At 35.5% G+C, this 24,357-nt stretch overlaps 1 protein-coding gene across 1 annotated transcript in view; it reads right to left on the bottom strand.

The window, feature by feature from the left end:
- LOC132697920 (beta-1-syntrophin) overlaps positions 1-24,357 on the bottom strand; it is a 174,788-nt gene that overhangs the window by 10,584 nt on the left and 139,847 nt on the right. The window contains exons 3-4 of the mRNA XM_060663683.1: positions 6,277-6,479; positions 801-1,006 (exon numbers count right to left, since the gene is read on the bottom strand). Of these exons, the coding sequence (XP_060519666.1) occupies positions 801-1,006; positions 6,277-6,479 (409 nt within the window). The remainder of the gene's footprint in view (positions 1-800; positions 1,007-6,276; positions 6,480-24,357) is intronic.

The raw sequence follows: 24,357 nt of genomic DNA, 5'->3' as shown, positions 1-24,357 counted from the left end.
TTTGTAGGTTCATGCTTCCTATAACCTCAATTAATTGCTTTTTGGTATATTATACGCAAAAATAAATGTCGTTATTATACATGTAGTTTTGGATTGTTGGTTTTGTGTCATATGAGAAGGGGTTTTCGTCAACTGTCTACTGTGACAACTTGCATTGTCCATTACAATTACGCTATTAGGAGGAATGTTTGGAACTAGTTTGTTTTTAAACCAACTTTCAAATAAATCAGCGATGGTGTCTTCATGGTAATCCAGAGAAGGATCTTTAATATTTTTCGCAGACAGAGAAAGTCCATTTGGAACCCAACCATTTTTAAAGCCAGCATGCAAAATAGTTATTCTTTTACCTCTTTTTTTACATTTTACTAATTACTAATAAACTTAACTAAGTAGTATACAAAACCCAAGCATATTAAACACAGGTAGGTATAAAATTATTTTTTATTACTGACCACAATTTTACTTGAATTTAAATTCCGAAACTTTAGGTAATAATCTTGTTGCATTTTATGTTAATGACCACACTTAGATAATCCCATTCATAAGCAATTGGTCACTTTCTTATATCTATGAAGACACCATACCTGGTATCTATGAAGACACCCTTGCCTATTGAACTATCCAGTGAAATCAGCCTCGCAGGGTCAAAGCTGCAGGTACTTAAATACGTACTTACTGGAAGGATCATAGTCAAATAGTTCCGTAATATATACGAACATATTGCAATTGAGATTTACGTTTCAAATAAAAATTTCAAGTGTCTACAAATATTCGTTAAGGTCCATCTGGTCGTGCAATACCTTATGCTGAATTCCGGAAAATCGTCCCTTTTTCCGGACCCCACCAATCGGGTAGCGATCAGGGGATAAGCTTCCGCTGGTGTTCTCCAAGCTTCCGCCGACCATGGCGCGCTTTCGTAGAACCGCAATTCGCTGTCGGTTACGGCCGCGAATATGGAGTGCCACCGGTCCATATCTTCGGAGCTTTCGGAACTCGAGGTGTGGTTCTGGAACAGAAATTATGGTGGTAGGCATTATTTCATTGGCTACAAAAGTTATGAAAAAATAACAAATACAAAAATTGTTAATTATTTAAAATTACTGCGACAAAAACATACTTTTTTTAAACGGAACACATTTTTTTATTAATAATAATAGGAGGGTGAAGCGAAGTTTCCCGCCTGACCAAGAGGTGGCGCCACTAGGTCTACATTCGGCATTCTACAGAACACACAACATTATGGCTACAAGATACATTAATTCCCTTGAATTTTTACAAATAATAGCGATTTCCAATGATATTTTTTCAAATATTTGGCGAACGCTGTATGATAGATGAAACCTCAAAGCTATCTCTCGATACAGTTTACGATACTGTTCAAATAAAATTATCCCATCTTTAACGGTTTTTCAATTATCGCCAATAGTTTAGCCAGAAAAACGGAAATTTTTAGGATATTTTAGATTTTATATAGCCTCGGATCTCTCATTTCTCCTGGTATATGAATAGAGCAAATGGTTTTGGAAAAAATACTTGCTTTCTGAAACCATGCAGTACGTCGTAATAATCAATGATGTCATTAACGGCGAGAAATCGTGATTTTCATTTGGATTTTTTCAAATATCTCGAACAGTGTACCTATGTGATAGACGAAAACCGTAAATACAAAAATTGTAGCTCCTGATGCATTGTACAATACAATTTAAACCAATTAGCTATATTGTCTGGGAATTTTGATTTTGAATTTTAGATTTTTCTCTATAATTGAAAAAACCCTGTACATAATCGAAAAAATGCTTGAAATAAAAGTTGTAGTACCGAATCTTCCGCGTCTTTTGGTAAAAAAATTTTGCCGGTCAAATTTTGTTTTTTCTGCAAGAAAAAATAACAAAAACAAATATTTCAAAAATTAAAAAAAAAAACTAGGCAAGCCTTGATTGCTCTTAGTTTCTACGGTTTAGATGTGGGTGTGGACTTTCACTTCTCTACTAAATTTGAAGTGGATAGTGACAAATTTGAGACATCTATTACATTTTTGAATGTGGTACAGAATATCCCCAACACCCCGTACAACCCGAAACACAGTCTTGTCGTTATGAATTATCCTTATAAGGGGAACCCAATTTTCCGTTTTTTTGCAATTTGCCGGCGCACCCTGTACATTTTTACAAAATCATCAAGAATAAATGATTTTGGCCAGATTCTCGCGCGTCTTCTGGTTTAAGAATTTGTTCGATCGCGTATACTGTTTTTGAGAAATGATTTGTTCCTCGATACCCTGCAAATGCGGTTTTTAAATTTTTAAATATACTTCCCGACCCCCCAGCCATCCCAATTTCAATGGGTTCCGTTACGAGACTAAACTCTATATTTGTACCAATTTTGAAATCGATAGCTGCAAATCTCGGACACTTATCGTGTTTCATAGCGATGTACGAAAAAGACACGACTGTGGTAGCTGCGTTATCGATGACAAAACTGTTGTTGGAAATATTTTTGAAAAGATTGTTTTGAAAAAATTTTTCACAAAGTTCGGTACTAAAACCAGCGATTGAAGAAAACCGTGGACTTTCATTTTGTCACCGATGTTAGCCCACCATCAAATTTATTTCAAATCAAATCAAATGTCAAAAATATAAAAGGATTACAATAATATATTATCACAGTCAAAAAATTTCTTTTAAGCTATAAAAGGCATGACGAACTAAATTGATTTTTACCCGAAAATTATTTATATTTTGGCGGCAAAAATACATACCAATGACAAAAAAGCCTTCTCTCTGCGTCCTCTGCCAAAAGCAGCTGGTGGGAATTTTAAGGGCAAAAATAATGTTTTTTTTCCGTAAATCGTTTGGACCGTATGCCTGAAATAGCATTGCCACGATATGCTTCAAAATATCCAAGAACACCAATTTCTACGTCTTCACTTATAACAAAATGTGGATTTATTACTGAATTTTAACTTGTGACACTTTTCTTCATGTGCAAAAACCATTTTTGAATAAGTGATACAGTAACATTAATTTCAATAATTACCAACGAACTAAACTAACCAACCAAAACCTACCAAAACTAACAAGTGATATAACAACTAGTTTTCTACATGGCAAGGCTGTTGTTAAAAGAGACGAAAAAATTTTGAATTAAATAATAATTTAATTAATAAGAGGAAAATGGAGTTTTATTTCCCAACCACTCACAGCCATCTAGTTTAAAAGAGAAATGTGTTGGAGTAAAAAATATACAGGATGTTGCATTTAAAAAGAGTACAATTTCCTCATTTTTTCTAATCCCCACATTCAATTGTTTTTCTGTTTTCAATGTCGTAATCAGTGAAAAATATGCTACCATTTTGCTAATTTGATCCTTTACTCATAACGAAGTTACCAATGATGGTCGCCGGTCTCAACTCTCCAAATTAACCGCCAAAAACATTTCCCGGACTTTAATACGGAATTATTTGAGTCTAGGACGACCGAAACCACTTTGCGTTGCCGGGGCTGCAGTGGTAATTCATTAGACTGGTGACGTTATGAATATAAGCGCATTAATTTACGCCAGAACTGCCCCCTCACCCTTCTCTGGTCTAGGTAGGGAAGTTTTATTAGTGCCAGATACAACGACGGACGAGTCCACTACATATTAATTGGTGGGACTTCACTCGAGTAACATTAGGGTTCTGGCTAAGGTAATTTCAGTGTATTTCAAAAAGAAAGAAAGATTACAACAAAAATTCCTTCCGCCTTGCCATCGAAACTTAGTGTAGTGCTGATCTGAACAGTTCGATAGATGTTTTTCCTGTCCATTGCCATGGTGTAACCATGAGATTATGTTCCTGCACGGACCTCTTCTGTCCTCTAGTTTGTTGGAGTTGGAGTATTCGATATTTTTCATTTCTCATAATGTGCCAGAAGTTTTATTCATTGTTTGCAAGATGGTGTCGTTAGTTACGTAGTGTGTCCATGACACGTGCAATTGCTGTAAGGGTCCGGGCCTCCACACCGTAGAGCACTACAAAGTACACGTATCACTTGAGGAATCGCAGCCGTGTTTGGAGATTAAGGTTTAGATTATAGAGAATGAATGCTGAGTAACAATTTCTCGAGAATCAGTCATCCGAGACGGTGTTTATGCCTCTCATTTAGCTCCGCCCACCTCAAATAATATATAAGCAGGCATAAAGTAAGCACTGCAGAAGCCAACAGGATGATTGGCAAGTTTTGTAAAGAGTGGCCTATGGAAGTTTCTTTGAAAAATTTACGGTTCTGTTGATTAACCTTCTGTAATCTTTCTGCGCTGTTTGTTATTAGGACTGTATCATCCGCATGTCTGAGCCTCTCTCAGTTAACCAGTATTCCACGTTTGCATTCAGTGAAAACTTCATCGAAGAGATGCTCCAAGTAGACATTAAATAATGGAGGTCATGATGAAACGCATCGTTTTCATTACCAAAAATAAACCATTTTTTACCTTTTTTGTATTTACGTTTAGATGAGTCATTTAATAAGTTTCCGTAGCCCCAGATATTTTACTTCAGTTTTAAACTTTGTCAAACTCATCCATTGTTATAATACGTCCAAAAATATAGTGCGTTTATCGGTTTGGCGTTTTAAGTATTTTACAGTACCTTAACCGCAGGACCGTGGTAAAACCCATCCCAATAGCATTAAGTAAGGAGTGTTTATAGAAGTAGAAGCGTTTATTTTAACATCAGTTCTATCTAAATTGCAATATTGACTGTGATCCTTCCAGTAAGTACATATTTATGTACCTGATTTTCGAGCTTTGACCCTGCGAGGCTGTTTTCACTGGATAGTTCAAATGGTAAGTGTAAGTATCTGTCTCTCTATTTATCTTACAGGTAAGTTTGAAAATAATCATTTTTGTCTTGTGTGCCTGTGGATCTTCTTGACTTTTTGTGTCCTCTACGTAGTTCTTTTTAAAGATTGATTTAAAACAGATTAGGTAAGTACATGACCAAAATTCCGAAGTCAACTGTAAGAAAAATTGTTGCAAATGGGATAATCAAGAGAAAAGTGAGAGAAGATGCTGGTACTTCGCGTGTTTATGTGTTTTAACCCTAGAAGAACCACGTACTGACAGCCCTCCAAACAATTAATAAAGGTAAAGTGATAAAAATTTCGAGAGCAAAATAGGCCAATAGCAGTTTGACACTCACGTAGAAAAAGGATGGTGTCCAAAAACGGTTGGGTGTCAACGCGTTTGTCTGCCAAAAACGTCAAACATTTAAGTGTGTATTACCATGGAAACATGACCGCCGAAATATTTGCGGATTGGTTAGTTCCAAACACTTCTTCAAAAAAAAGAAGAAATGAAAAAATTTCGGCTCGAAAATGACGTATATTTTGAAAAAAGCTACACGAAAAAACAACTTTTTCAATTATTAACAATAGAACATTTTAATGAAGACTACAAAATCGTTTCGATAGCACAACAAAACGGGCATGAAATCTTGAGATACCGGGGTAATCATTGTATATTGATATGATTTGGTCTGAGTTGAAAGCGCATATAAACCTGCCCCAAAATAAAATAAATAGCTAAAATATCAGTACAAAGCTGGTCTAAAAGGTCTAGTGCTTGTAAAAGCACTATATTTCTGGTCGAAGTATATCTTTAGATGTTGTTTGCATGGCCTACCTTGTGGTGCCAATGGTATGGCCACTGACTTGTTGTTTTATATTTGCATTAATTACTTAGTTTTCTTGAAAAGAGTAAAGCACTTGGGGATCGTCAGCGTAAACAGAAGACAAAAGAGAGCCTTGGGATGCGCCCTATGTCGCACAAAGGATGCTAGATTTACTATTGTTGTACGCAACCGGTTCTGCCTTCTAACAAAGTGGCTTCATTCATTGAACCTATCTCGAAAATCAAAAAGGAACTTTTGCCAAAGCGTGTCAGTGTAGAAGCGCAGTTCCAAGTCAATCATCTGCGTAATTTTTTCTAGAACTTTGGATAGCGTAGGTAGATACCAATTGGTCTTAACTGTGATATTTCAGTGAAAGTGGAATCAGGTAGTAACGTTTCTTCTAGTGGAACTCTCCCACAACAGTGTTTTCGGATTCTGCAGGCTCCCCAAATTCTCCTTACCTTCGTTCCGCAATAACTTAATTGCCAGAACTTTGGAAATATCCCTCTGATGAAATAATTTTAATATGGTTAATTTTTCACTAAAATAGCTTTGCTTCTCTATATTACGTTCATATCCTACCTAAAAGATTGTCATAAGTATTTAAAGTTAAATAGAATTATCACCTCGATTTTGGGTTTCCTCAGAAGCCAGCCTATGTGCCTGAGGTCGGGTATAGCCCTCGAGGCTTCGTGAAGGGCCGCCGTTGTTAAAAGGGCCAGTGCGGAATGGAGGGTGTTGAACCAAGCTGCGGATTCTGCGGGATCAGCAGCGCGTAGCACGCAGCTATGGATGCCATCTGGCGAGTGAAGCTCCAACGTTCTACTTTCTGCAACAAAAACTAAATAAGTTCTGCAATCTTCACGAGATACAACACAAAGTTGTATTTTTTTTAAATGGAATGCCCCAATTATTTCGAGAAATAGTTTTCTAATAAAATTGTCAAAAAGTGTCAAAAATGGCGTCTTCATCAAGCTATAATAATGTTTGAAAACTTTGAAAAGTACGACTTGATAAAATGTTATATTGAAAGTAACGATAATCAACAGACGGCGTTAAATCTATATTTCCAGAGATATCCGGAAAGAAGCCAATCTAGCTCAAAAATATTTTTGAAGTTAAAACGGCACCTACAAGAATACGGATCGTTTATAAAACCACGGCCTACGACGTATAAAAGCCTAGCCAGATATAGAGAGTTGGAAGATCTAACGGTACTGGGAGAAATAGAAATTAACCCGAATACTTCCACCAGGGCTATGGAGAGAAACACTGGAATTCCAAGCAGCAATGCCGTGCGGGTGCTTATAAAACATAAGTTTAGGCCCTTTGACCCCGACGGGTACATCAATTGAGGCAAAGAGATTTTGCTCCAAGACGTGCACTTTGCAGGTGGTACCTAATTACCTAAAGAAAATCTCTATTTTGCCAGAAAAGTTATTTGGACAGATGCGGCAACGATTTCTAGTGATGCAATATTCAAATATAACTGCTATTACTGGAAACAGCAAAATTCCCATATTATGGTGGAACAAGCAAATCAGGGAACGTTCAGTTTTAAGGTATGGGTAGGCATCTAAAGGTCCTATATATTGGCCCCCCCAGGTTTCCAGACCTGACCCCTTGCGACTTCTTTTTGTGGGGGAGAATCAAAGACCTTGTATTTCGAATTGGAAGAGTCACTTCGAACTGCATTCAGGCAGTTACTGAGTGACTGAAACTGGTCAGTCAAGCTCTGAAGAAGCTAACGGGATGATTGGCGAAACGTCAGCAAGTTCGACTTAGCAAAAACAGACGCAGGAGGAATCCAGAAGTTTTGTAAAATGTAAAATTTTATCTACACATTTAAAATTGCAATTATCTTTCAAACTATTTAATAAAAATAGGTGTATGACACATCGTTCTATAGGAAATTTTATTAGAAAACGCATTTTTTAGAAAAATTGGGATTACCTCATTTAAAGAAACATAACTTTGTGTAATATCTTGGCAACTAATGGCTCTAAAACGAAACGGGTAAAATAGAGAGATTCCCGCTTAAAAAACTTAAATAATGTTTTTTCCCAAAACTCTATTCTTACAATTAAAAAGGTTATAGGGGGCCTTTAAAATCGCACGTTTTTGAGAATCACCCTGTAGCCCAACAGCGCCTTGACATATTACGATGCGGTTTTCAGTTTGTGCCTTCTGTCGAGCCCGTGACATGCATATTAGTTTTGCTATAGAGCTATAGAGGCCACTCGAATTTGGACCAGCCTGTACAGAAAGCTCGAAGAAAACATCAGCAAGGTTCAGTTGGGATTTAGAAGTGGAATCAGGACGCTAGAAGCCCTGTTTTCTATTCAGGTCCTGATACAGAGGACCAGGGACGTAAACTGATATGTCTACGCTTGTTTTATCGTCTTCAAGAAGGAGTTTGACAAGGTGCAACACGAAACCTACCAAGAATTTACAGTTAATCGGGGAGTACGCCAGGAATGCATACTGTCACCAATTTTGTTATTTTAAGACCAATGGAGAGACCATCAATAATTTAAGGTAAACAGTATAGCAGATAGTGCTGAGGGATTGCAGAGGCATGCGATATGTATGGTATGAGGCTCAACCCCAGCAAGACCAAAATTCTTATAGTTAGTAAAAACGATACATAAGTGACCAAGAGACCAAGAGAGATCAACCGCCAGAACCGCTTTTAACCGCCTCAGAAAACTCCTGTGTAACATGCAGCTGGATATCACTACAAGAACAGGTGAAGAAGAAGAAGAAGAATATTTGATTGGATGGGTTGAGTTCAATCATTTGATTTAACGAGACGTAGTTTCTCACTCATATCACCACAGACATCCGTTGTTGTTTCGATTCATCCGGAAAGTGTAGAGCAAGAGCTCTGTGTAATAAAAGGAAGAGAGTAACAAAAGGTTAGGTCCCAAATGCTTTGTGACTGATCAAAAACATCAAAGACTCAAACGTCTTCTAACCAACATTCCTGACAACCAAGTTCAAATGATGGACAATTCAAACAGAGCGAGCTATTAATGTATCCAAAGCAAAAACCTATTTCTGAACTGAACAAAATTGACCTACACGTCAAGGACTCGGTTTTTGAGAAACATTTAATGGTCAATACCGCTTGGGGATATTTTCACTACTAATCGAGATATAAGGCGTTTTTCAATTTCCGGCCCTTGTGAAAATTGACCATAATTTTTTATTTATAAAGTTTTGGATTCGGATTAAAATATTATAAAGACATTTTTTAAGGCAAATGCGGTGGCGGAATCTACAGTTGGCTATGGTCTTAAGAAATGCCCATTTTAGCTTTATAGATTTGTTGGTATCTGTGATGAAAAAAAGGAGGAAATATGGGGCATATTTTATTTATGTATTAGTGGGCCGTGCATGTAGCTGTCAATGTTTATTCTTTATTGAATTTTGTGTCCTATGTCCTGTTTCAAAAAGCCAAGGCAAAATCAAAATCACTTAAATGAACAATATAATTGGAGAATCAAATCCAGGTTCACTAGCTGGAGCAACAAATGCTGAAAACATTGAAGTATGGGTACCTAAAAAAAACGAACCTCATGGGAGGCCAGAAGAGCCTCAACTGAAACCTTTTGGAACCATTTGACTTCTAAGTTGTCAACCCCGTTTAATGAGCTCTGTCACAGCAAATCCATATTTTATACAGGGTGTACGGAAATAATGTTACCGATACAAAATAAAAGTGTTTCAGAAATCTGTCACTAGAGGGCCCCCATAACGTCTGTATTTTATTTGTTTAGACTGATATTGCAAAATAGAACAGATCGCCTTAAACAGAATCACAAATCCTCAAAAATACTTACTCTTGTCTTAAGTCGATAACACTTATGGATTTGTGATACTGTTTAAGCCAAGCTGTTCTATTTTGCGATATCAATCTGAATAAATAAAATACAGGGAAAATAAAAGAAATGTGGTTGGAGATACCAAAAAAAAAATGCGCTCCAGCTTAGAGTTAAAAACGTATTATTGAGTTTGAGCGACTCTGAAAGCTAGCAAACAAAAAACTCATTAAACAAAACCAAGGGAACGTTTCACGGGAGCTATACCGAGTCGGCAGTTTTTCCGACATTCGAAAACGGCCATAAACGAAATTAAATAGCGCTTTTAATAATGCGATTCTCAAAAGCGCTCAAGCTCAAGTATTTACCATACAAAAGAATTTATATGTCTCGTTTTTGCCCGTTGAAAATCTAATAAACTTTCGAGTAGTTCCCTTGAGGACAGGCCCGGCCTCGCGGCTAAGTTCAAAACACAAAATGTCTCAAAAAAAAATACTTCATACGTTTATACTACATAAATTACAACTTTTTATTACAGTATGTTAATTGGTATACCGTCTTATGTGTCGTTTAAGGGCTTTAGAGCTCAGAGCAAATAGGTCGAGATCCGAAAACGCTGTCTCTACCCTGTTATAAGTACGGGTACGTCTGATAATTGGAGAGTTAGAAGAGAATGGTGTCTAGATACAGTTTCGAAGAATGTAGGGATTGCAGCTGAAGTACATTTTTTCCAATAATAAAACAAAATTTGTTCTACGATTTTCCAAAAACTGTATACAATAGAAATGAAGGTTTTCACCATAACTAAAAAAATGTCTCTGACTATGAAATCTATAATTTATAGCATTTACAAATTTTCATTGTACACGTTGCATTAAAGATTTTTTTTATTACTAAACCCATTAGTCACACGTAAAATACATCCAAGGCTCTTTAGAGCCTTTTGAACAATGCTTTCTACGTGCATCTCAAAAAGAAACCCCGGATCCAATGTAATACCGAGGTCCTTTACAGAGTCCGGGTTCAGTTTGTTGTGACCTAGGTTGACATTCGCAATTGTGGTAATTTTTTTGTAAACAGAACTCAGTGATATTTGTCAGGGTTAACAAATAATAATCTTTATTGAGATATTTTAAATTATTACATAAGGTTACTTAATACACACTAATATAGTTACACATCTTAAGCGACGAGGTCTAGCTTAAGATCTTGATCTCAGCTATTCAACATTCCTTCTTCCTTAGACATATCAATTGTGTACCAGAGATACAACAGGGGTTAAAGAATTGAACCCTGTGTCACTCCCGAAGTAACGTTACCCAAACCTGAGAGAACGATATTAGTTCTAAAAATATTCTTCAAAATATGACAAATCTCTTTGCAACCAGACGTAGTCTGCCGCCGAGTGAACCAAGTTTGCGGTACGGCCCTGAACTGCTCATTCGTTGCCGTTAGAAGATAATGAAATAGTTGGGTGTTTTCGGCGTTGTATGATCCCGATCGCTTGAAATTTAATCTTCTTTTATTATCTGCTGCGAAGGTTTATGTACATAATAAATTTTACATGCTTCCACGATATTAAGAAAGTAACTACTCGCATAATTTCAATCTAATTAAAAACGGACGAGGAATATTGGTGATAAATAAACAGCTTTTTTAACGAAACAACGTTTGAAATTACGCCTCTATATAGATCGCGGTTCTCTAACGTAGTGTACCTTCCTAAACATTGTTCTATGGTATTCTATTTTAAGGTTAGGACTTTTTATGTAGTGTCGTATGATGTTCTCGTCTAAAGAAATAAATATTTATTTCGGAGTGTCTAGTGTAATTATTTAAAAGGATGTTAAATACATAACAGTCAATATCACAGTGTAATCAATAATCATATACTAAGAGTTCCATCCTCTACGAATGAATATGCGGAAAAGGCTGATGATAATAGTAGTACAATTCACTGCACGTTTCATTGTATAACAAACAAACATTTATTTCGTATATGACTAGTATCTACTAGCGACGTCACCATCCCAGGTTAATTTGAAGTCTAACGTTACACTTTATTGGTCTAATTTGGTGACCTTCAAAATCGAAAACGCTTTCTTTTTTAATGGCAATCTCCATACATTCGGTTTTATGGTGGTTAATGATTATTTTGTTATTTTGCAAGCTGTTTTAGCATTGTCACTTCTGTCTTGCTGACGTTTCGCCAAATATATTGCCGGCTTCAACACTGACACTTCAAAGAGTTCACTTTAACAATGCTCTGTCTGCATCTTTCTTGTTTTTAGCAACCAATATGGCACTTCATCAATTGGACTATTTTCGGTTTTAAAAAAAATATATAATATGAACATTTAATTACTTAAGATACTTATTTATTATTTTTATCATAATATAAATATGTTATTTCAATTAATCTAGGGTTTCATAAGTAGATTAATATTTAACGTTAAGAAGGAGAATTTTTTTATTATGCAAAATTTGATTTCCGGTTTAGCGTTAATGACCTTCTTAACCACGGACTTGTACAATGTTAAATGAAATGGCCTTGCTGGTTTCATTGCTAATGAAACTTTAATCTCGATACAACATTCTACATCGACGTATCATAGAACCATCTTCTTCTTTGCACAGAACCAGATATCGATAATGGGCGAATGATCATAGTACCCGTGCCCTATTGTTTGCAAAAACTTATTCTAAGCCGTCTTTAGAAAATAAATCTGTTCCATTATCTACGATGTAGTGTAGAATGTTGAGATTAAAGTTTTCTTTTGTAAATGAAACGATAATTTTATGCACTTTGATATTAAAAACGAATTTTGATTAACTAGTCATTGGTAATCCAAGCGAAACGAAGATATCATAACCCTATTTGTAAATCAAATAGAAAATCAAAATGTAGACGTTCCAACTTGGCTGGTGCGCTTTGGATTGGTGAATTGAAAACTTTTGCTATTCATCGCAAGACGCTGCGCGGTTAGGCCGTTCCTAGTTGGAAAGTTATTGACACGTCTCCCCGATGTTAGATAATCCACAAAACGGTCCCTTGATAAACCGATACTGCCGTCAAAGGAAGCAAGCCCCATTTTGGTTGCGGGTCTTTTTAGCTCTCGGCAGTTTCGAGGGACTCATTGTGTTAGCGTCTATCCAACGGTCAGTAAATATCAAGCAGATGTTTAAGGGTATGGTACGCTTTTTCAGATAAAAAACAGGGTGTTTCAGAATTATCTGCCCCTGTTTATAGTCCACAGAAAAACCGGAAAAACCTTTTCTTTGAAGATTTAATAGATTTTTTTAGATCACTTTTCTTTTGTATCAATACATTCGTCTTCGAGGTCTTTCCCAAGAAATCGGCGTTTTATTAATTACGCAGAAATTTTAAGTGAGACTGACTCAGCATATAGTATAATAGGAAAATTAGATATAGTTCAATCAATTAAATTGCAAGATTGTAAATATGTTGACTCTTTTATGCAAATCATACTTTCAGGCAAGTCGACAAGAAGATGATAAGGTAGGAAGCATATTTGTGTTGGATTATTGGATATTCAACTCGTATAGTAAATGAAAATTGATTTAAATTAATTAATTAAAATTGAATTAAAAGCACATTCTTACTTTTAAGTATGACAGAATTAAAGCAAAAGATATGTCGCCAAAAAAATTTGTATCGTCAACTTCAGTAGGAAGTAATTTTATAAGTTATAATTGTTATAACTTATAAAATTGATCTTATTTAATAGTATTAATTAATGAATATAATTTAATTCATTGAATGAATACTTTTTATAGACAGTACAAATCGTTGGTGCACGAGGTTTTAAAAAAATTAGCTAATAGTGAAAAAAATTGAATGTAATGTAAATTAAAATGAACATTAAATTAAAATTTTTTCCAAATCGGTTTTTGAAAATTGCCAATTTGGTTCTTCCTATTTGAAGCAAATTCTGAAATTTGCAAAAAGTCAATTAAAATGTATCAATTTTAGGATGTATTAAAAAATGTAATGTTTCCACGTTTTCCACTATTTTCTAACTAGTTGTAACTATATCGGATCTATGACCCATAAAAATATCGGAAAAGTCCACAATGATGTGTATTATGTGTGTAAATACAGATTACAGAAATTCTGCAACTGTAACTCAAACTGTGGACATATTTCCAAAAATCTCCGTGTCACTAGGAGTTTACACAAAAGATTTTCACATAATGCTTTAATTTAAAGTTTGTGGAACTACATCAACCCTCTATAATTTTTCTGAAACTTTATTGGCAGGTCAAGATATTTTAGAAGTAAATATTCTCCAGAGATAAAGAAGGAAGTTTTTTTGGCTTTTGGCTTTCCTGAATCAACACAATTAAATTATTGTTGAAGACATGCGCGCAGACTTTGCGTAAAGCATTACGAGATTTTATACACTTCTAGAGATAAAGACGGAGCGATACAATTTGGGAAAGATGAACATTAAACATCAGCAGGTCTGATTTGTCATAAGCTAATAAAGAGTAAAACTATCAAATGTTAGAGCTTGTGACGGTGTGGTTGGTAGGAGTTTATTTCATAATATAAAAAACTAACGATTGACTGAACTAAGAACCTTGTTTTCACGAATCAACAGAATTAAATTATTGTTGAAGACGTGGGCAGACTTTACGTAACGCTTTACGAGGTTTTATACACTTACCTAGATAAAGAAGGACATGTACAATTTGGGAGAGATGGACATTAAACACCAACAGGTGCCAAAAAAGGGTAAAGCTATCAAATATCAAATGTAGTTTGTGACAAAAGATCTACCTATAGGTTGAAATGTTAAGAGTTTGTGATAAAAAACTTTTCTACCCTATAATCAACACAATTAAATTATTGTTGAAGACATTTGCAGTGCCTAAATAAATGCTGGCAAGAGAATTGATGATATTATTCCGTATATATATATATTGATAGATAGATAGAATTAGATATAACAATTTTTTTTCAAAATATCTTTATAGTTGATGACAAAATACAAGATACAAAAGGAGTACAGTCAATACTAAAAGCTCTTAACCATTGCGTTTAAATAGTAGACTTCTGTGCTTATGGCTTTGATATTTATATACTGTCAATGTCATGCGTGTTGCGTTCTTTCGCTCAATCTACAGCTGACCGGTCCAGCAGCGCCACCTATAGAATTTACACCTAGTTCCGTTAAATGATTTGTGTATCGTAGATTTTGAGGGAAAATTCGCGTCCTTTTCCAGACATTTCGCGCTTGTCTCGTTTAGGTTGATCTACAACGGCGTGAAAGCAATATCTCGTCTGACGTAATTCGCCGAAATAAGTGAAATATATTGAACCCGACGTCAGTCCGCCGGATGAGAATTTAACTGTTTCCTCCTTTTTGTTTCGAATTTTCTGAAGTTTTAGAGGCGTCGAAACCGACGCTATAAATTCCCAATCTTTATAAAATTACGCGAGAAACGTGTCTAAAGCTGACTTGTAATTTCCACAACCCAGACAGATCCGACAACCCGTTTCGATGGTGAGAAATAAGTAGCTACGTAAACCTTTGCGTTATATAACAATGGGTTAAAGCAAAACTGGGCCCCGTCTGCAGGGAGTTAACTAAGCATGTCGCAAAATAATAATAATAAGTACAAACAAATTACACTAAATTATACAAAATAGTCCTAGATAATAGATAAGATGTTAAGAATACATAAAGTGCCATAAAAGAGATTCTCTATAAAGAAAATTTTCATTTTCTGCTTAAATTGTCTGATTTTTGATATAATTAGTTTGCGAGGACGTCAGTCTGGAGTACGGCGATCGATCGAGTCTTCTTGAATGGTGTTATACTCATGTCTACTAGTTAGTGTGCGATAAGAATCAGCATTATCACGAATGTATAAAACAAATCTGTAGATGTAGGTAGAGGGCAGCGTCATAAATTCATTATATCCACCTCACCATTTCGAACGTGTAGGCTTACTCACCAGTTTTTCATCATATACTGTAATACGCATTTTATTTTAGAATCAATTTCAATTTTCAAATCAATTTATTATTATTATTATTATTATTATATAATGGATTCCACAGTCATCGCTGGATGAGGCTCCTTCCCTGTTCCGGCATTGGCTGCAAGAAGACAGGTGGGTAAGTTTTAGGTGATTTTGAACATGTTTAGATGTTTAGTTTTGGGGGTCGTTAAGTACGCTGGTTTCAATGAGAGTTATTTTTTGTAGTTGGTGGCATATCTGTTCTCTAATGTTGAGCTTTTTTAGCAAACTCTTGACTGGAACCTTCGGCACTGCACTAACACACAATAACGCGTTTTACCACAAACCGAAACTCAATTTTACGTACTCAAGTTGGCATCTTCAGGAGAAGATTAAAACTGTTTTTTTAAAAGTTTTAAAAGTTTTAATCTTCTCCTGAAGATGCCAACTTGAGTACGTAAAATTGAGTTTCGGTTTGTGGTAAAACGTGTTATTGTGAGCTTTTTTAGGTTTTCGATCAGTGTATATGGTATTTCTCCGGTTGCGCCTATAATAAGTACTTACATTATTATTATTATTTTTATTACTATTATTATTATTATTATTATTACATTCGGTCTAAAATATAAATAAAAAAATATAAATAAAAAATAAATATAAAATATAATGGATACGATTTGGATAATTATGATATACCGTCGCACACATCTCCGATTTCGTTTACTTGTACCTCTTTAGTCCTTTTTAACGTCTCCCCTTTTGCCGAACGTTGGCAGAGGGACGCCGGTGCATTTATACGCCCCCCCACTCCCCCGTGCCACGATTGCTGTCGGGTGATCCTGTGACACATGGCTCGTTAGGAACGCGCTCGTTTGTCATTCACAACGCGACACCCCCGTCTGGAAAACCTTGGATCGGTCTTGTCGCTTTTACGCATACAAAATATCGAGGTTTCCGCACACGTATTAATATCTAAAAACGTAAAAAGTATGGACTACTCATCACAGGTGAAGCGTTTTTACTCGGTTTTTTTAAACTACTCCGTCGTTCTGCAAAGCTCTCCCCGACTCTTTAGGCCTCTACCACCTTTTCTCTCTGAACTAGTAATACCCAAAGCGGACCAGCTGAACCACAATGAGTCCAAATACATTTACTTGATTCTAATAAATTTGAACTGCAGTTGCAATAGTTTCGAGCCGAGTTAACGTACTGAGTAACGCACGCTGATCGATCCGGACTCAGTGCACGGTATTGGGCTAAAGGAGTTGCTGACCTTCTACAGGAGGGGCGGCATTCTGGACGCCCTCTACAGCGGCCTGGGGGCACAACGGGCCCATCTGGTGGCCTAAGTGCTTGGACGCCCGCGAGGGCGCCCCCCTTTAATACCAATACCAATACCAACGCACGCTAAATTTTTCGCAGTGGATTTTTTCGTCTTCTTCGCAAGTACCGGTCTGACATGAGCATACATTTTCTTATGCAGGATCGTTTCAAATATTTTACTTGTCGCGCATATCAAAGCGATAGGGTGAACTCTTTTATATTGTTATGCTTGTTACTCTCTGGTATTGGACAAATTTTGGAAATTTTCCAGATATCCGGATATGTTTGAGTTTTCAAAATTAAATTAAAAAGGATCTCTACGGGTCTCGCCATAAGCTCCCTGCAAGCTTTAAAAATATAGGGTGGAATATCTGGTCCACATGATTTTTTAGGCTTTAGCTTAGCAATAGCCTCCTGTATGTCATCTATTGCAATTTTATTTATGGTTAGTGTCGTGTTTGTGTACAGTAAGTCGTTTATTGCAAGATTGTATGTAGCCGGCTTTTCTGAATACGCACTTTTAAAGTAATCCGCAAAATTATTTTCGGTACATAGTATATACTGCTTGAACGCATATTTAATATAAATTTTTATTTTTCTTCTTACATTAGTAAATATCTGCATATCAAAATCATTGTTGAATCTAAATCTAGTATATTTGGCAAGTGGGATACACTCTGATAGAATTCTTAGAAATATCTGGTGAAAATGATCAATAGCTTCATTAATTTCTTTGTGACCATTCAGCTCTTCCCAGGTTGTAACTTTCAACAAGTTATACAGCTTTTGAAAATCTGCTTTTCGGTAATTAAATTCGCTAAGAAAAGCCTTAGTTTCGCTATCGAATTGAGTAAAAACTTCACCGGATGGTCCGCTACTTCTCCCAGGAGAGGAAAATCACTACAACTTATGACTACTCAGAACCAAATATAATACTCCGTGTCTGGCCGTTTAATACCGTATTATAATTTTGCATATCGTAGTAATTTATTAACTATGGTTGGATATTGGTTAAAATTGGTGAATTACTTAAGCTGCACACTCTATTCATGTTGAAATCTCCTAACATTGTAAGCTTACAGTTGCTAAAAAAGTCTTCTTTAATATTGTCTATAAACGATTCGTAAACTTCAAGGCGACTTTCTGGGTTTTTATTGAGGACCCATGCTTCACTTCCACATAGTTGGTATGGGCATCGTTTCATAGAATTTAATTCGGTAGCGGTTTATACATCTCTGGCAAACATAATTGAAGTTTATTTCTCTGTAATTGCGCCAGATGTTGATCTGCCTTGTCCGAAGCCCAGAAGTCCATTTGTTCGCGTTCAAATCAAATTTCGGTATGGCTTTTAGTATATAATTATTTCCCCCTCTCCTTTCTCAACGAGGGAAGTTATATTTGCTCGTTGCCACTCTTGGGGAGGGTTTCCAAATACATGTAAATCAAATCTTAAAAAATATATTTCTTGGCGTCACTTCTTAGATAGTATCCACTTGCAAGTATAAGCGTTTTGACTATTACAGCAATTTGGAAGTAATAAATATGGTTTCAACTACGTCTTTTGATAGGCGAATCTGCCGCTACAGATCATCAGGTTTCTCTAATCGGATCATGTGAAAAGATCAGCAAAACATACTACGCCCTGTTAATAACTTGGATCTTAGCAACGAACGACATCGAACAAAACTTGGGCACCCCTCTAAAATATTAATAGGTTCAATTTGAACCCGGCAAGGGGGAAATTTAAGTGTCATTTTGTGTCAGGTGTCTTAATTCTCCAAAGTTCTTCGAATCTTCTCGAATTACTCGCGCAGGATAATTAAGCTAACTTTCCCGTTGACTAAAAACCGTTTCGGTATCGCAATTACACGGAAGAGGATACAGTTTGTTATCAAAGAGAGAGAGAGATATATATATAAAGATAAAGATAGCTTTATTTCCATAAGACGTGATTTACAAGTGTTGGATATTGTCAGCATAATGTAAAAGTATAAAATTATCTTAGTATAATTAGTAAATTAATAATAATAAGTAATACTAATGGATAAATATAGAAACAATAACAAACAACGAATATGTATTAAAAGGTATCACAACAAAGAAAATCCTTAATATTGTAATAGGCGAGACGTAGCAATTTGTCTTTAAGAGTGCATTTGAATTTTGTTTGACTAGTTATGTTATAAATTTTTACACTCAAAATAAAGTGACTATTTGCTGTAAGAGATAGTCGATGTGTAGGTATTTTTATGTTAAGATTCGGTCTTAAACTGTACTGAATATCTGGGTTTCTTGAGGGCATATAAAGATTAGAGTTACTTTTTACATACGTGGCACAATTTAGTATGTACATACTAGGAAGTGTCAATAAAGAGTGTTGTGGAAATAGGTTCCGACATGAAAAATTCCAGGGCTTAAACAGTATAGTCCAAAAAATGCGTTTCTGCATTCTAAAGACTTCCTCCGCACGTGGGGAACTTCCCCAACAAACCAAGGCGTAGTTGAGACACGAATAGACATACGAAAAATAGTACATTTTTAACAACGAGAAAGAAACCTGATGGCGGAGCCTCCATATGACAAAGCAGTAAACAGAAAGTTATATAAAGATATATATTTCTCATGCCAGTATATTTTTTACATCGGTCGTTCCTCTGCAGCTAATATATACAGTAAAGAAGTTGTTGTTTGGAAGAATCCCAGAACATCATCTCCAATCAAAAAATGGAAAGCTCGAAGTACTGACGAAAAGAAGAGAGTGGATGATAGGAAAAAATAGTTATAGTTGACAAGCCAAAACCCGGATTTGGTAGTTCCGATGATGGCAATACAGCTTGACGTTTTTTCGAAAATGGCTAAAATAGCCGGAAATGACGAGACATTAATTAGGCTTTTTTATATCATTCTGCAAGTCATCTCGAGAGGGTATGAATTATGAATTATTCGGCAAGTTTGCTGTTGATGCAGCAAAACTATTTAATCAGTTGTATCCATGGTATTATATGCCAACTTCTATAAAGTATTAATACATGGAAAACAAGATTGCTTTCGAAAAATCGTCGCTGGGCGGGGCAAGTTCGTAGCGCCTAGCTTTTTATTATAAAATAAACAAGTTTTTTTATTATAATTCAATAAATATTAATTATAATCCAAATAAAATTATCCCACCTTTAACATTCATCGCCAATAGATTACCCAGGAAAACGGAAAAAATGACTAAAATAAAGGTTATTGAACTGGATCTCCCGCGTCTGCTGAAGAAAAAAATCAAAATTTTTTAAAATATACTTCAAAAAATTTGATTGCACCCAATTTCTACCCTTCAAATGTGGACACGGACTTTTACTTCTCTGCTAATTTTGAAGTTGATATCTGGAAATTTAGGACAGTTGAGACATTTCTCATTTAGCACGGAATGTTGGGAACACTCTGTACAATAGGTGAAAACATTAAATACAAAAATTTTTGCTGTCTGTACGGGCTATATCGCAATATAAAAGACAGTGACATCTGATTCACAGTCTTTCAGTTATAACCAATTATCAATAATAGGGCGACACATTTTTCCGTTTTTTTGAATGTGCGCACCCTGTATATTTTTGAAAAATTGTCAAGAATAACAGTTTATGGAGCCATATCTTCTGCGTCTTCTGGTATAAGAATTTTTTTGGTCTCGTAAACGGTTTTCGAAAAGGGATGTTTTTTATAGTTCCCTGCACGCGCGATTTTTAATTTTTTTAGAATAGAATAGAATACAGCCCAGCCCTCTCATTTTCAATAGGTTCCGTCACGGGGCCAAGCTGCATATATGTGCCAAATATGAAGTCGATTGCTTCAAATTTCAGAAACTTATCGTGTTTCATAGCAATGTCCCAAAAACAGTCGAAAATCGCGAAAAAACATGGATACCGGCGTCGGATCACGGCCATTTCTTATAAGCTTATGTGCCTCTCGGAGGGTTAGAAAAGACCAAAAGACGAGAACGGAGAACGGAGAACGGACAGACAAAAAAATTTTTTTTTTTGGCGGTGATCATTTCTGTACCAACGGCGATCCAAAAGGACCTATCGTTACCGAGATATAAAATTTTTATATGAGCGGAGATGTAGTAGAAAATGCGCTACTACCAATTGGATAATTATCCGAGAAGGCTTAAGAGGTCAGAAATAAAAACAAAAATAAGTATCTTGAAGATTTCTCGAAAGTTTTCTCGTGTAAAAACAATGGTAGATGTTTTCAACAGACTTCTTGTATCTCCGATCCTTATATCTCTAGCCTTAGGAAGCTTCCAACGAAAAAACTGAAACAATTTTCAGCGGAAGCCTTAGAGATGCTAATAACGAGCTCAGCTCAGTTCAGTGAGAGTGATTTTGAATAATAATTAGTAAGTAGTCCTCAAATTTACCTTAATTAGAAATACTTAAATTTCTTTTAGTTTTTTTGATAACAATAAATTTATTTAATATATTACAATTACAAGTGAGGTAGCGAGAAGGGTCAAGGTTTAAACTACCCTCCAGATACCAACGAAATATTAAATAATCTGTCACAATTAAGGCACAACATAACCCCTATAAGTAATCCTCCTCCCTCCTCCCCCTCTAGGTCATTATTTTTATAACTTCACTTTTCACTGTGGTTTTTTCAAAAGCCATTTGTTTTGTCAAATTTTCCAAATGTCAGCCGCCATCTTGAATATGACAATTTTTTGAGCATATTAGGGATCACAGAGAGCTTGTCAGATATCAATTTCGGTACAAATCCAACAGTGCTGGGATTTTTGACAGAGAATTTAATTTTTGAGATCACTGTGTGACGGCCGCAAGAAAAAAATGAATAACAATTGGACGAGACGCTGGATACGGTGGGCTGATCGAAGATTGATGAAGTTAGAAGACACAAACTCGCCAGATTTCCGCGGCGGACGAAGTCGAAACTAATATACCGCGTTACAAACTTGGCACACGAGTAGGACAGGAAATTACATTCGATGTTAAACCGGAAATGGGCTTACCAAATGATGTTTGCTCGAACCTGCACCCCTCACATTCCTTTACGTAAATGTTATTGTTTCCTTCCTGCCTCGGGGGTGAACAGTATTTATTTAACAGTCGGGACGCTAACCGCTACTCCCGGGATATCATAAGATAATAGGGGTGGTGCACTCGAAACGTATTACTCTGACCGGAAATGTCCGCATTGCTAGAGATTGTCGAACTTCTATTGTTTTTATTTTTTGTGTACTACTACGTTTGGATCGCTAAAGATGTTTCATAGTTGTTAATGAACATAGCTTCCTCATTATGTGCTTGCTACGTTCTAAAGCTTTAACGTTGAAAAGACTTTTTACTTTTCCCCTTTTTGACAGATTCACAGGACACTTGATAAGTACGCCGTATGCCAAATAAAACGATCCACACAAGTACAAAAGTATCTTGGACTCTCCTTAAGATTTGTTGGTACAAAAGACATCAACTTTGTTATACTAAATGGGACACCCTATATATTTCGACATTTTTGGAATCCTTGTTTAAAATAAAGGTCACTTTCTAAAGAAATTCCTATTAAAATTTTGCATTTTTTTAAATTAATTTTGATTGCCCCATATGAAATTGTGTTGCGGTATGGCACCGAAAATTGAACCACAGACTAAGGAGATGATGCAATACTCAATCATATCAATCATTGGTAAAAATGGTGGCATTGTGGGGCCACCGCGAAGTCCCCATTTTACACCAATGGACTTTTTTTGTGGGGCACTTTAAAGTATATAAATCGCTAAATAACTATACAGCTGATGAAAAAATTAGACAAGAGTGTATGCCAGAAGATGGACGATACATTAAAAATATATTGCAGTATCACCACATTTAAGTTTTTTTTAGTTATTTGTTTCTGTGTTTTTATATAGATTTATTTATTCAAATTTGTTACCTCGTTTAGTAAGCCTATAAACTTTAATTACTTATTTTTGACATTAGGTATTTTCAATCAAGCTAGATAATTAACTGTTACTGATACTCTGTATTGTTAGCAATAGGTTTTATCCGTATATCTGCAGTATTAAATCTTTAAAAGAAGTAGTATCATGTGTTTGCTATTTAAAAAATATCTATTATTGCCAACCATCTCCTTAGTTTGTGGTTAAATTTTTGTTGGAAAATTGAACTGAGGTGACTTTTACTTGATGAAAATCCATTTATAAAAATAAATAAGAACTAAAAGTTCAGATTTTCACGAAATTATATATTTTTACATTACAATTGTCTTGTAAAAACATTTAATTTCGTGAAAATCTGGACTATTACACAAGCACACAAAATCTACTTAAATTGTTGGAAATATGTCTGTTGTTTTTTGACGTCATATATACAGTATGCCTTGCATCGATGTCTTGTTGGAAAATGCGTTGTGATCCTAAACCCAATTGTCGAATTGAATGCTGCAGAAGGTCGGTGATCCTTTTATATTTTCAATAAAAGTCAATTTGCCCATGTAGATGCTTTACCGTGAGTACAAAGTTTTGAATAGTTTTGGTTGGTTGGTTGGTTTGGTTGATGAAACATGAAATATGTCAACACATCTTTGATGTGCAATAAAACTTTTAACCGTGTATGTGGACTGTTGTGACTCACTGTAACTCTATAACTAACCATAACTATAAAAGTAGGGTTATGAAACGATTTTATCGATGTATCTTGTGCAATTCAGCTCTCCATAAAGGCATATTTTTCGATAAAGACCGAAGGAAACAAATTATCTTTTTGTTAAATTGTATTTTCTTAGTTTTTTTTTACTTTTCATAATCCATTGGACTCGATGTAGGCAACCAGTTATACGTCTGGGTTATTTTCCTCGTTTGTAAATAAATGTTTTGCGTTGCCTTTGCTGTACGATTCAGCGAGTCGAGCCTTAATGAATTTTGGTAATAATAGTGAAAAGAGATATTTGATAAAATGTCGGGGTTTATTCTGTTCATAACAATGAATACGGCGATGAATATATCGTCATTGAATTAATAATATAATATGAAAATACGGCGCGGATGTGAAAAAAAGTATCACTTTTTTGACGGTTAGATTATCTTACAATCATGGTTTTATAAGCCAATTTCTATGCTGTTTTTGACTTTCAATCTATCTATTATCTATTGGGATAGAGATAATTTCAGTTAGTTTTATTAGTTGTATTTCTAAAAAAGTGTTGTAGCAGATATTGATTCTAAACAGCTGTAGTTTGAGACATTCAAGACAATAAGCATTCATGGCGCTGGTAACACTAAATATGGGTAAGGGAATTTAGATAAAAAACGATTTAAAATTGGTTTACATTTAAAAAATGGCCCAGAAATTTATACGAAAAAAAATTAATATATAAGTTTGGCGAATAGTAACTGTTTCAACCTTATGAGGATGAAAATGAAGCTCTGCGTCTTGGAGAACCCAAAGCTCTCTTACGCTTATAGAGAAAATTTTTCATATGTGCTTTTTGTTGGAATGAACGATATTGATTGAATCCACTTTTTCTGCAATAGTTCATCCAAATAAGCGCTTACATAATTACAGCTGA

The sequence above is a fragment of the Cylas formicarius genome, unplaced genomic scaffold (assembly GCF_029955315.1).
Source record: "Cylas formicarius isolate icCylForm1 unplaced genomic scaffold, icCylForm1.1 PGA_scaffold_2__14_contigs__length_35257938, whole genome shotgun sequence".
NCBI lineage: Eukaryota > Metazoa > Arthropoda > Insecta > Coleoptera > Brentidae > Cylas > Cylas formicarius.
The sequence above is the reverse complement of the archived record's forward strand: the minus strand, read 5'-3'. Positions and strand labels throughout refer to the sequence as shown.